Source organism: Papio anubis, chromosome 2 (assembly GCF_008728515.1).
Source record: "Papio anubis isolate 15944 chromosome 2, Panubis1.0, whole genome shotgun sequence".
NCBI lineage: Eukaryota > Metazoa > Chordata > Mammalia > Primates > Cercopithecidae > Papio > Papio anubis.
The window spans coordinates 48,914,443-48,927,637 of NC_044977.1; the positions used below are offsets into that span (position 1 = coordinate 48,914,443).

A 13,195-nucleotide genomic window follows, 5' to 3' on the forward strand; every position below is an offset into this window, starting at 1 on the left:
CTCATGTTGTTCAGGGGTCAACTGTATGTACACACATACATACACTCATTTAATCTTCACACCAACCATGAGGTAAATACTAACATTATATCCATTTTTCAAATAAGGAAATCATAGAGCCCTTCAGTAGCTTGTTTGGGTCATACAGCTGTTCAGTGAGATCTCTAGGAATTCTGACCCAGAGACTCTAAGCCCAAAGCTTATGCTTTTCATCACATCACCTGCTACCTACCAGGATGAAGGAGGAGTGATGGAAATAGTAAGAGCAGTTTCTTTGTTTCTTTAGTATTTGCAGCAATATCATACGGCTCACCCTAATATCTACTATTTCAGCTACTATAAAAGGTAGTTGGCCGGGCGTGGTGGCTCATGCTTGTGATCCCAGTACTTTGGGAAGCCAAGGCAGGTGGATCACGAGGTCAGGAGTTCGAGACAAGCCTGGTCAACACAGTGAAACCCCATCTCTACTAAATATACAGAAATTAGCCAGGCATGGTGGTGTGTGCCTGTAATCCCAGCTACTTGGGAGGCTGAGGCAGGAGAATTGCTTGAACCTGAGAGGCGGAGGTTGCAGTGAGCCGAGATTATGCCACTACTCTCTGGCCTGGGTGACAGAGCTAGACGCCGTCTCAAAAAGGGCCAGGGGTGGTGACTCATGCCTGTAATCCCAGCACTTTGGGAGGCAGATCACCTGAGGTCAGGAGTTCAAGACCAGCCTGCCCAACATGGAGAAACCCCATCTCTACGAAAAATACAAAAAAGTAGCCGGGTGTGGTGGTGGCGCCTGTAGTCCCAGCTACTTGGGAGACTGATGCAGGTGAGCTGAGATCGTGCCACTGCACTCCAGCCTGGGCAACAGAGTGAGACTTGGTCTCAAAAAAAAAAAAAAAAAAAAAAAATACTTTACAGATACTATCTTAGTTGAGTCCCACAAAAAGACTGAGGAAGATACTATTCCTGTGTTTCAGATGAAGGCATTGAGGCTCAGAGAACAGTGACTTGCCCAAGGTCACCTTCCACTTGCCCTGTGAATAAAGTCTGAAAGTCCTTAAGGTGTACAGAATGTGGCTCATGCTTACCTCTTATTCCTCATCTTTCACCAGAGTAGGTGAAGACCCCATTGTTTGCTGCCATGATGCCATGATCCTCTCCCAAATACTTATAAATGTGTAACAGTATAATTAATAACAAATTACTTATTATATGTTGCCTCTCTCCAGTCTGTTCCTTCATAAAGCCCAAGTAGTATGAAAATGCAAATCTGATCTACCACTCTTTGCTTAAAACCTTTCTTTGCCTTCACATTGCGTTAGAATAAAGAGCAAGGCCTCTAATGTGTCCCTGAGGTCCCAAGAGATCCTTCCACAACCCACCTCACCCTTCCCTCAGTTCCATGATGACTCCGCTCATTCCCTCAGACATGCCAGGCTTTTCCTGCTTCAGGGCCTTTGCACATCTGTTCCATCCATGTGGATGGGTCTTTCTCCTCTCTACATCTGGCTAAGCTCTGCTCATCCTTTAGGTCTCCACTGAAGGATCTCATCCTTAGAGAAACCTTCCCTCATCTAAATTAGGTCCCCCAGGAGATGTCGACCAAAGGGTAGTTTCAGTCAGACAAAAGGAGTACATTTTTGAGATCTGTTGCACAGCATGGTGACCATAGTTAATAATAGCCTATTTTTCAAAACTGGTACAAGAATAGATTTTTTTTTTGAGATGGAGTCTCGCTCTGTTGCCCAGGCTGAAGTGCAGTGGTAAGATCTCGGCTCACTACACGCTCCACCTCCTGGGTTCACGCCATTCTCCCGCCTCAGCCTTCCGAGTAGCTGGGACTACAGTCACCTGCCACCAGGCCTGGCTAATTTTGTTTTTGTATTTTTACCAAAAGGGATTTCACCGTGTTAGCCAGAATGGTCTCCATCTCCTGACCTCGTGATCCACCTGCCTTGGCCCCCCAAAGTGCTGGGATTACAGGCATGAGCCACCGTGCCCGGCCAGGAATAGATTTTAAATGTTCTCACTATAAAAAAAAAGTATCTGCAGTGATGGATATGTTAATTAGCTTAATCATTCTTCAGTGTGTATGTACATAAAATATCACATTGTACTTCATAAGTAGATATTTGTCAAAAATAAAAATTTAAGTAAAAAAGTAAATCAAGTTCCCTAGTTATTCTCTTTCATAGGATCTGTGTCTTACCACGTTGTATTTTTGTTAGATTAATTTGATGCCTACTTCTTACACTAGACTAAACTTTATGAAGTAGGGATCATGTGTGTTTTAATCATTACTTGATCCCTAGCATAGAACATGACAACTACATAGTAGTAGGCCCCCAATACATCTCTGTTTACTCAGTGTCAGACAAAGCAGGTTTGGAACCCAAATATTCTGACTCCAAGGTCCTGCCTCCCAGTACTGATAAGAAGTAGTAAAGAAGCTAACACTTATTAGGTACCTTAAAGAACTAGTTTTCTAAAGAATTCTCTCTGGGAAATGCTGGTTTAAGATAAATGTAAGACTTTCCATTTTAAAAACACTTTTAGGCAAGCGCTTTGCTTCTGGATCAGCTGACAAAAGCGTTATTATCTGGACATCAAAACTGGAAGGCATTCTGAAGTACACGTAAGTAACCATTTAGGTGTACAGTATTATGAGTTTGATGCTTATTGAATAATTGCAGCAAAATCCTCTTAGAGGCTACATCTTAGAAAAGATGTAGGAGAAAACTTTTTTCTCTTAAATTGAACTTGAAATTAAGTTGTGGGTGTGTGTGGTTGGTATAGGAAGATTGAGTAGTGAATAAGTTAATGAATATTTCTTGGCCGCTTACTGGCGTGGTCAGCACTGGGCCAGGTGCTTTCATGAAGCTCATCTCAGTTCATCTGACATTGTAGACTTTATCCCACCCCCAACTTGTCATCTTCCAGTGGCCCTATCTCAGAGAATGGCCTTATATCCACCCAGTGTCAAATGTCAGAAACTTGGGGTCAGTGTGCTCCAGGCCTCCTCTCACTATTGGGGATCTGCTGTGTTCTTCCCCTGTTCCTCTACTAGTTAGTCCCTACTTACCCTGCAAATCTCAGACTGAAATGTCACTTTCTTTGTAAGGACTTTCCTGCCTCTCTAGGCTGGGGCAGATCTCTTTTGAGGCATTTCTCACAATTGCAGTTTTAGATTTATTCTGGTGACTGATTAGTATTGCTCATCAGCCTGTAAGTTCCATAAGAGCAGATACTGCATCTGTTTTTTTTTTCTCACTCTTGTGTCCCTGATACGATGCCTAGCCCATACTTGGTATTCACCAATTTCTTTTCTTTTCTTTTCTTTTCTTTTCTTTTCTTTTCTTTTCTTCTTTCTTTCTTTCTTTCTTTCTTTCTTTCTCTTTCTTTCTTTCTTTCTTTCTTTCTTTCTTTCTTTCTTTCTCTCTCTCTCTCTCTTTCTTTCCCTCCCTCCCTCTCTCTTTCTTTCTTTTTCTTTCTTTCTCTTTCCTTCTTTCCTTCTTTCTTTCCTTCCTTCCTTCCTAAGTTCCATAAGAGCAGATACTGCATCTTTTTTTTTTCTCACTCTTGTGTCCCTGATACAATGCCTAGCTCATCCATAATTAGCACTCACCAATTCTTTCTTTCTTTCTTTCTTTCTTTCTTTCTTTCTTTCTTTCTTTCTTTCTTTTCTTTTCTTTTCTTTCTTTCTTTCTTTCTTTCTTTCTTTCTTTCTTTCTTTCTTTCTTTCTTTCTTTCTTCCCTTTCTTCCCTTTCTTCCCTTTCTTCCCTTCCTTTCCTTCCCTTCCCTTCCTTTCCTTCCTTTCCTTTCCTTTCCTTCCTTCCTTCCTTCCTTCCCTTCTTCTTCCTTCCTTCCTTCCTTCCTTCCTTCCTTCCTTCCTCTCTCTCTCTTCTTTCTTTCTTTCTTTCTTTCTTTCTTTCTTTCTTTCTTTCTTTCTTTCTTTCTTTCTTTCTTTCTTTCTTTCTTTCTTTCTTTCTTTTTCTTTCCCTTCTTCCTCCGTTCCTCCCTCCCTTCCTCCCTCCTTCCTTCTTTCCTCCCCTTCCCTTCTCTTCTTGATTGGGTCTTGCTCTGTCTCCCAGGCTACAGCACAGTGGTACCTAGCTCACTGCAACTACAACCTCCCAGGCTCAAACAGTCCTCTTACTTCAGCTTCCCAAATGGCAGGGCAGGTACCACCTGGCCAATTTTTAAATTTTTTTTTCTTGGTAGAGGCAGGGTTTCACTTTGTTGCCCATACTGGTCTTGAACTCCTTGGCTCAATCTGTCCTCTAACTACTAGGATTACAAGTATGAGCCACTGCACCTGGCCTCTTTTCAATTGTGGTAAAATATACATGACATAAAATTTATCATATTAACTACTTTTTAAGTTTACAGTTTAATGTTAAATACATTTACATTGTGGTGCAACCAATCTCCCAAACTCTTTTATCCTGCTAAACTAAAATTCTATATCCTTCAAATTACCTGCTCACCCTTCTCTCCTACCCCCAGCCCCTGAAAACCACCATTCTACTTTCTTTCTCTCTGAGTTTGACTGCTTTACATACCTCATATAAGTAGAGTCATACAATATTTGTTCTTTTGTGGCTGGGTTATTTCATTTCACGTAATGTCCTTAAGGCTCATCTGTGTTGTAGCATGTGTCAGAATTTACTTCCTTTTTTTTCTTTATTATTATTATTTTTTGTGAAGATGAGGTCTCACTATGACTCCTGAGCTCAAACAATCCTCCCTCGGGTGCCCAAACTGCTGGGATTACAGGTGTGAGCCACTGGGCTCAGCTTCCTTCCTTTTTAAGTCTGAATATTATTCCTTTGTATATATAGACCACATTTTCTTTATCCATTCATCTGTTGATGGACACTTGTGTTGCTTCCACTTCTTAGCTATTATGAATAATGCTGCTATGAACATGGGTGTACAAATCAACAAATAATTTTTGAATAAATGAATGAATGAATGAGTGATGTTGTAAGTAAAGTATTACCCACAAGTGAAGGAATAAAACTGGGGCTAAGATGCCATGCATGGTACATGATTTGCTCAGTTTTCATTGTTGTCGAAGGATCTCTCATGTTTCCAGATCTTGGTCTGTAATGTTTTCATTGCACCTCCATCTTACATTTCTGGGCCTCCGCAAAACAGTAAGAGTAACAACCACAAATAAAGTACCTAAAGGCCAAGGTGGAAGGATTGCTTGTGGCCAAGCGTTCAAAACCAACCTGGCCAAAAGCGAGTCCCCATCTCTATAAAAAAGAAAACAGTAGGTGAGAAGAATTAATTATTTTGGAGTAGGAGAATTAATTTCTGTGCTTTTTGTTGGTCACGTGCAGAAGTGCAAGTGGTCTGTAGTCAGAGGCTGTGGGCTCATTATTAAAATCTTCAGTTGTAGCCACTGAAATGTTTGTGGTTTGCTGCATAGTAATCTACAGTTGTTTACTTCCCAGGCACAATGATGCTATACAGTGTGTCTCCTACAATCCTATTACTCATCAACTGGCATCTTGTTCCTCCAGTGACTTTGGTAGGTTCTGATTCCTGATGTCCTGTCCTGAAATAACTGAAAATCTGGGCTAAAAATGCTGAAATGCATTCAGAATATGGTGATTTTATCCTGAGAGAGTTAATACTACTTCTCTGCCTTCAATGACTGAGGGGAGGCTGACAGTTATTCTTTAAATCGTGTAGAAACCAAGATAGTGAATGGTGACCTTTACTCTGGTGAGACATCAGAGACTACAGGAAGGGCCCCAGCAAAGGAAATGGTAAGAAGATTGGGAGGGCACAGGCATAACTTGATGTTGCTGCCTCTGGGAAGCCTTCCCTTGGTGTTACTGCCTCTAGGAAGCCTTCCCTGACTCACCGTGGCAGGGACAGTGCAGTTGTCCTCACCTTTGTATTGACCCACATCTGTGTGTATGTGAAATTCTTCACTGTTGCACTTGTACTTCTTGCACAGTTTGTCATCATTACTTGTTGGGGCGGCTGTAGCTGTCCTCCCTGAGGGGCTGAACACCTTGAGGAGTTCATCCTGGCCATGGTCCCGTGCCAGCATTACAGTACTGGTGTAGTACTGGCACAAAAGATGTATCAGTAAAATGTCTATGGAGGGAGGAAGGGAGTGAAATTGGGCAGAGGCTTATAGGTTATTTCCATTAATGGTTAATTCTGTTTTCAGCTCTATCAGTCTGTGTTCCTTGCTAGTGGATACAATGGAGTCACTAGATGAGGAGTCAGAGGCCTAATCCCTCTCAGTGTTTCAGTTCCCTTATCTAAAAGGAGCATGCTACTCACTGTCTCAATGATACGGTTCTGGTTCTGAGGTTCAAAAGAGAGAATGGAATTGAAAGCCAATTGTATAAATACATGGAGAAAGGCCTATCATTTGTTTAACGTATTTTATAGCATTTTCTTCATGTGAAGCACTGGTCTGTATGCTTATACTGGAAGATTAAAAAGACAAAATAGAATCCCTACCCTCGAGGAACTTACGGTCTTAGGGGAAGGTGGGATTTTAAAAAATACAATATTAAAGTTGAATGCTTGCAGTGTGCTAGGCACTGTTCTGAGGATTAGAAATGAATTTTCATTTGAGCTTTATGACAGCCCCTGAGGTGTCAGGTATTATTCCCACCCTACTGATGAAAAAGAGGTAAAGGTCCCTTAGCTAGTAGGTAGAGGAACCAGGGCTTGGACCTTAGACCAGGTGATTACATAGAAAGCCTGCCCTGCTAAGCACTGCTGAAGGAGGCCCAGGAAGAAGGAGGTTCCTCCAGCTGGGAGCTCCAGGCAGGCTTAGTGGAACACAGATAACATGTGCACAAGTCAAAATGTTTGGAGAAGCGTTTTGGACCAGGGGAAAGGCAAAAAATAACTTGTTTGATGTTGCACTTGGCTATATATTTGTGCACTGGAGTTACCTTCTTGATTGTACTTCGCAACTTGGCAAATAGAATAATTTGCTTATGTTATCTAGACATATACTTGTTGCTATGAGGCACTGAACCAGGGCATCTGGGACAGGGAGGAGCAAGCCTTAGGTGACCAGTATGCCATGGAAGAGGCACAGCTCAGATAGGGTCTATGTGTTGTGATTGAGACCTATGAAAGAAAACTAGATTTTCAGAAAGCAGCATTGTTATTTTAAATGCTAGGTTATATTCTGGTTGCAATGTCAGAGTTATGAACAGTGAAATTGTCATTTCTTTGAGAGTCAGATCCCTGAAAAGTTGGCTGGCACTTTACCAATCTATCTTATTTTTCTTCTGAAAGAATTATAGATTCATGGTAAGTTACAAAGATGGTATCAAGAAGTCTATGTACTTTTCATCCAGTTTCCCCTAGTGGATCCATCTTATGTAACTATTATACAATATCAAGACTAGGAAACTGAGACTGGCACAAAGTGTGTATATTATATAGTTCTGTTGTTTTATCACATGTGTAGATTACCGCCAGTGCAACACAGAGCTAAGCCATCACCATGAAGTTACCACTTACTGTCATATCTACTCACCTTACCTCCAGTTATTTCCAAACCCTGGTAACCACAAATCCGTTCTCCATTTCTATAATGTTGTCATTCAAGAATGTTATAGAAATAGAATCGTACAGTAAGTATATGACCTTTTGAGATTGTGTTTTTTCATTCAGCATAAAGTCCTGGAGATCCATCTAAGTTGTTGTATGTTTCAATTATTTGTTCCTTTTTATTGCTGGGTAGTATTCCAACCAATCCATCTTCTTTTATATTATTATGCATTGAAGGGTTGTGGTCTCCTGAACAGAAGTCTGTCTCCAAACACAAATCAAGCAGCAAGATCATCTGCTGCAGGTAAGTGCAGCTCTGACAATAAGATTTATGTTCCTTCATCTTCCACACAGACTTTCAAAATCCAATTATTTCATGCAGCGGAGAAGGTCTTGTGTTAAGTAGTTGGTTTAGGCCCCTGTATTTCCTTTTTTCTTCTTTTTTGGTCTCCTCAATGGGAAAGACCTATGCCTTTGATCATGAAGCAAAAGAGAACTACAAGTTGCCTTCATGCAGTTACCTAGCAACAAGCCTCAACACCCAGCTATACTGAGTGGAAGCTTGTAGAAAATGTGAGGCTGTCATTGTCCAGGCAGCATCTGTGGGGAAGAAAGCTTTCCCTCCCACACTTTGATGCTAGACCTGGATTAGAATCCAGAATCTGTCATTGACAGGCCATGTGACCTCAAGAAAGTTACTAAATCTTTCTGAGCTGGAGCTTTATATTCCTCATCTGACAAATAGGGTAAAAATACTGACTTGACGGGATTGTCGTGAAATGTACACAAACTTACGAGTGTAAAGCATGCAGGACAGCACCTGGTGTACAGCAGACACTCAAAATGGTAGCTGTTCAGCTTCTAGGAGTATATCCCTTCCGTTCAGCATCTGAGCACCCTCTACAAAGCAAGCACTGTCCTAGGGATTGGAAGACACCAAGTCTGTTCTTAAGGTGCTCTTTAAGTGCTAGGGGATTGAGATGGAGAGTGGGAAGTGGTGGCTGGCCCAGAGATGTAGGCACAAGGTAAGGGCTGTCATAGAGGTGTGTACACAGGGCTGGGGGAGCTCAGAAAAAGGTACCAAATAGTGCCTTCACTTCTCATTGTTGATTACAGAACTAAATAGCATTTTAAGTTTGATCCTCTGACTTTATGTCAGGACTGGCAATAATGAAACCATATCCATCCCAGCTGTTGCTGCCTCATCAGACTTTTATTTCAAACCAAGGCATCATCCTCACTAGTTTTACCTTCTGTGGGGTGCTTCCTCTATCCCCATGCCTTTTGTTGGCTGTGTGCACAGCTGGACAAATGATGGTCAGTACCTGGCGCTGGGGATGTTCAATGGGATCATCAGCATACGGAACAAAAATGGCGAGGAGAAAGTGAAGATCGAGCGGCCAGGGGGCTCCCTTTCGCCAATATGGTCCATCTGCTGGAACCCTTCAAGGTACTCTTTAAATTGTCCTCCTTCTAGAACAAACACCATCATGAAGAAGGGCTTTCTGCCTTCCTGAGGTCTCCCTAGATTCAAAGGCCTCTCACCTCACTTGAATAGTCTGTTTAAGAACCTGTTCCATTTGTATGGATTTTTTTTTTTAACAGTCCTGCTACCTAAGAATGTATGGAATTTTTTAAGAGCCTGCTGAAAAGTTCAGTTTTGGAATGCATCCTAGAGATTTTAGCAAAGCAGATGAGCTATTTAGGCCAGGCCAAAGTGTGTGTGTGGCATGTGTGCACACATGTGCATGCACACATATGTGTATGTGCACATGTACATGAGTATGGTGTGTGTGTGGTGTGTGAGTGATGCAGGAGGACCGTTTCCTTATGAATCAATAGTGGAGCTCTCTGCTGTGGCTTCATTTTTGCCTTTCCTTTTTTAGTTCTTCCCTCCAAGTTTGGGCAGAATATGTGCCCACCTGTTAATAAATAGCTTTTTCATAAGCCTTTTTGTTGCCTTTGCCAGAAAGTCAAAATTAAGTCTGCAGACATCCCTAAAGCCTAGAGATACACGAGCAGTTGGCACCTACCTTCTGAAATTTTGTACACACTTTCCTTTCTATGTCCATGTGACTTTGACAGTAAACTAATTATATGCTTTTTTTTTTTTTTTTTTTTTTGAGATGGAGTCTCACTCTGTTGCCCAGCCTGGAGTGCAATGGCGCAATCTCAGCTCACTGCAATCTCCACCTCCTGGGTTCATGCAATTCTCCTGTCTCAGCCTCCTGAGTAGCTGGGATTACAGGTGCCCACCACCACACCTGGCTAATTTTTTGTATTTTTAGTAGAGATGGGTTTCACCATGTTGGCCATGGTCTTGAACTCCTGACCTCAGGTTGTCCACACACCTCAGTCTCCCAAAGTGCTGGGATTACAGGTGTGAGCCATTGCACCTGACCCTATATGCTCTTTATATATCCTATGATACTATTAAACCATCAGTATCCTTTATGGAGTCCTCTGAAGGTAAATTAAAAGTCCTACTTGTTTACCAGCTCAATGTCACTTTACAAATGGTTGCCTACTTGATTTAGAAGGTTGTTTGGAAGGTTATTATGCTTCTTCCTGAATAATTTTGTCTGGCCCATGCTGTACCATGCATGTGTAATGCTATCAAAGGCCATTAGCCCACCCCAGAGTTCCTGCTGTTTGATTTGTGGCTGCAGAGGACTTTGTGGCTCTAGGCTACCATTTTTAATTCATGAGAAGCAGGATGTCCTATATAACTGGTGGCTGTCTTCCTCCAGGTAGGGTTCAGGGGCTCCTTTTATTTTTTACTTTTATTATCTTTTTTTTTTTTTTTTTTTTTTTCTGAGACAGGGTCTCACTCTGTCACCCAGGCTGGAGTGCAGTGGTGCGATCTTGGCTCACTGCAACCTCCGCCTCCCAGGTTCAAGCAATCCTTTCGCCTCAGCCTCCTGAGTAGCTGGGATCACAGGCACATGCCACCATACCTGTCTAATTTTTTGTATTTTTGGTAGAGACAGGGTTTCACCATGTTGGTCAGGCTGGTCTTGAACTCCTGATCTCAGGTGATTCACTTGCCTCGGTCTCCCAAAGTGCTGGAATTACAGGCATTGAGTCACTGCACCCGGCCCCCAGGGGCTCCTTGACAGGATTTTAAATTATAGTTTTAGTGTAGTTCTAGGCAATGTAATTTTGAACAACTACTTACTGTCTACAGCCGATGGGAGAGTTTCTGGATGAACAGAGAGAATGAGGATGCCGAGGATGTCATTGTCAACAGATATTTTCAGGAAATCCCTTCCACTCTGAAGTCAGCAGTGTACAGTAGTCAGGGTAGTGAGGCAGAGGAGGAAGAACCAGAGGAAGAAGACAACAGTCCCAGGGACGACAACTTGTGAGTGTGTCCCAATGAGTGGGAACCCTCCTGGCAAGGGCCCAGGTCCCACACAGACTTGCCAGGACAGATGTTAAGCTCCTTGGCCAAGGGAGTACAGGGACTGGGGGGAACTGTGGGTGAAAGCTCCTTCCAAAAAAGGAGACACACCCTTAAAAATTGTGTGTGGGTTATAAAGTGATCCTGTGAGAAACTATAGGAAATACTGAAAAGACTAAAGGAGAAAGTTCAGCTTTTCTGATAAAACCCCATCACCTGAGGAAATCACTGTTAGCAATCTAGTGTATTTCTCCTTAGTCTTTTAGTGTGTTCATATAATTAACTAAGTTATATTCTGCTTTTTTTCACTTAACATTATAGTGTGACCCCTTTCCAGTAACATTGTAAATCCTTCAAAGAACATGATTTTTAATGGCTGAAGCGTGTGCCCTTTTGTGGATGCCCCATCATTCGACACTTCCTCTATTACTGGACACGTTTCTTAGCCTGTTCCCACACTATCCCTTACCTTACTTTGCATTTTCTAGGATGCATGTCAGTGAGGGAGCCCTTACCTTAGCCACAGTCCTCACACTCAAATCCTGGCTGTCCAGTCATTCTTTCTTCTCTTCAGTCGAGATTGCCTGTAGGGAAAACATGGGCAGGCCAGAGTGGGGAAAGCTGGGGTAGCCAGGATATCACAGTTGGGCACTAGCTTGGGACTTTCCGAACTGTTTTCCATGGTACCTGAATTTCCTTGGAAGAATCCCACCCTGAGGTCATGGGGGCTAGGAAGTGGGGACGGTAAAGGAGGAAGGTATGGCTTTGGGTCCCCATTTCAGTGCTTTTGATTGTTTCAACGTGAGTTTTTGTTTCGTAAAGAATCCTACTGCCCTAGGAGAAAAAAGGGGGTTGAAAATCACTAATCCACCTCACAGGGACTGAGCCCAGCCCAGAGCCATATGTGGCCTCCCCAAGAGGGCTCACTGGTGGGCTGGGCTCCTGGATTGTTTGTACTTTGGACTTCAGTGCCAGTTCACACAAAGATCATCTGCAGGCTCCCTCATAACATCCCTCTTGGCCTTTGTCTCTTTTCCCTTAGTTTTGAGTTAGTGCCTATGACATTTGCCACTCTTTTTTTTTTTTTTTTTTTTTTTTTTTTTGAGACGGAGTCTCGCTCTGTCGCCCAGGCTGGAGTGCAGTGGCCGGATCTCAGCTCACTGCAAGCTCCGCCCCCCGGGTTTACGCCATTCTCCTGCCTCAGCCTCCCGAGTAGCTGGGACTACAGGCGCCCGCCACCTCGCCCGGCTAGTTTTTTTTTGTATTTTTTTAGTAGAGACGGGGTTTCACCGTGTTAGCCAGGATGGTCTCGATCTCCTGACCTCGTGATCCGCCCGTCTCGGCCTCCCAAAGTGCTGGGATTACAGGCTTGAGCCACCGCGCCCGGCCCGACATTTGCCACTCTTGACTGGGTTTTACAAACAAGGCCTTAGCTTGTCTGCCTGCATATCCAGTGGTGCTACCAGGTGACCACAAGACACTGGGATCAGAAAAGCTGGAATTAATAAACAAAGAGGCAACATTAGGTGGATTAAGACCCAGCCTCAAAGGCTAGGAATGCTTTTGGTTTTTTTTTCATTTTTTTTTTTGAGTCAGTCTGGCTCTGTCACCTAGGCTGGAGTGCAGTGGCACGATCTCAGCTCACTGCAACCTCTGCCTCCTGGGTTCTAAGTGATTCTTGTGCCTTAGCCTCTGGAGTAGCTGGGATTACAGGCACGCGACACCACACCCGACTAATTTTGTATTTTCAGTAAAGATAGGGTTTCCCCATGTTGGCCAGGCTGGTCTCGAACTCCTGACCTCGGGTGATCCACCCGCTTCAACCTCCCAAAGTGCTGGGATTACAAGCGTGAGCCACCACGTGCTGCCACTTTTCTCTTGAACTAGATTCCCAGGTAGCTTGCTCCCTAGCCTCAGGCAAGGGAGTTTCTCCTATGTGCTGGTCCTACAGTCCCAGCCCCATGGCACTGATCCCCATAGGTTATCAGTTTCAAAGACAAGTTGCATGTTTTCAGAGAGCCCATTGCTCTTTTTTGAAAATTAGAGTCAGTCAGAAACCATTTCACTTGTGCAAGGACCCCCACCTGCAGGAGAACCTATTTTTAGGTGTTAATTTTCTTTCTTCAGGAAGAGCAAGCAAGTTTCCCTTCTATTAAAAAATGCGTTTGTATTGAAAGAGATGTTTCTCTGCCATCTCCCCACATTTTCCAGTATGTAAGAGAAAAGCAGTCTCAATATTGGAGCCTTGTCTGTCT

General features: G+C 43.1%; 1 protein-coding gene across 1 annotated transcript in view; it reads left to right on the forward strand.

The window, feature by feature from the left end:
• IFT122 (intraflagellar transport 122) overlaps positions 1-13,195 on the forward strand; it is an 87,816-nt gene that overhangs the window by 23,251 nt on the left and 51,370 nt on the right. The window contains 5 exon segments of the mRNA XM_031663090.1: positions 2,548-2,626; positions 5,455-5,531; positions 7,775-7,841; positions 8,841-8,987; positions 10,725-10,901. Of these exon segments, the coding sequence (XP_031518950.1) occupies positions 2,548-2,626; positions 5,455-5,531; positions 7,775-7,841; positions 8,841-8,987; positions 10,725-10,901 (547 nt within the window).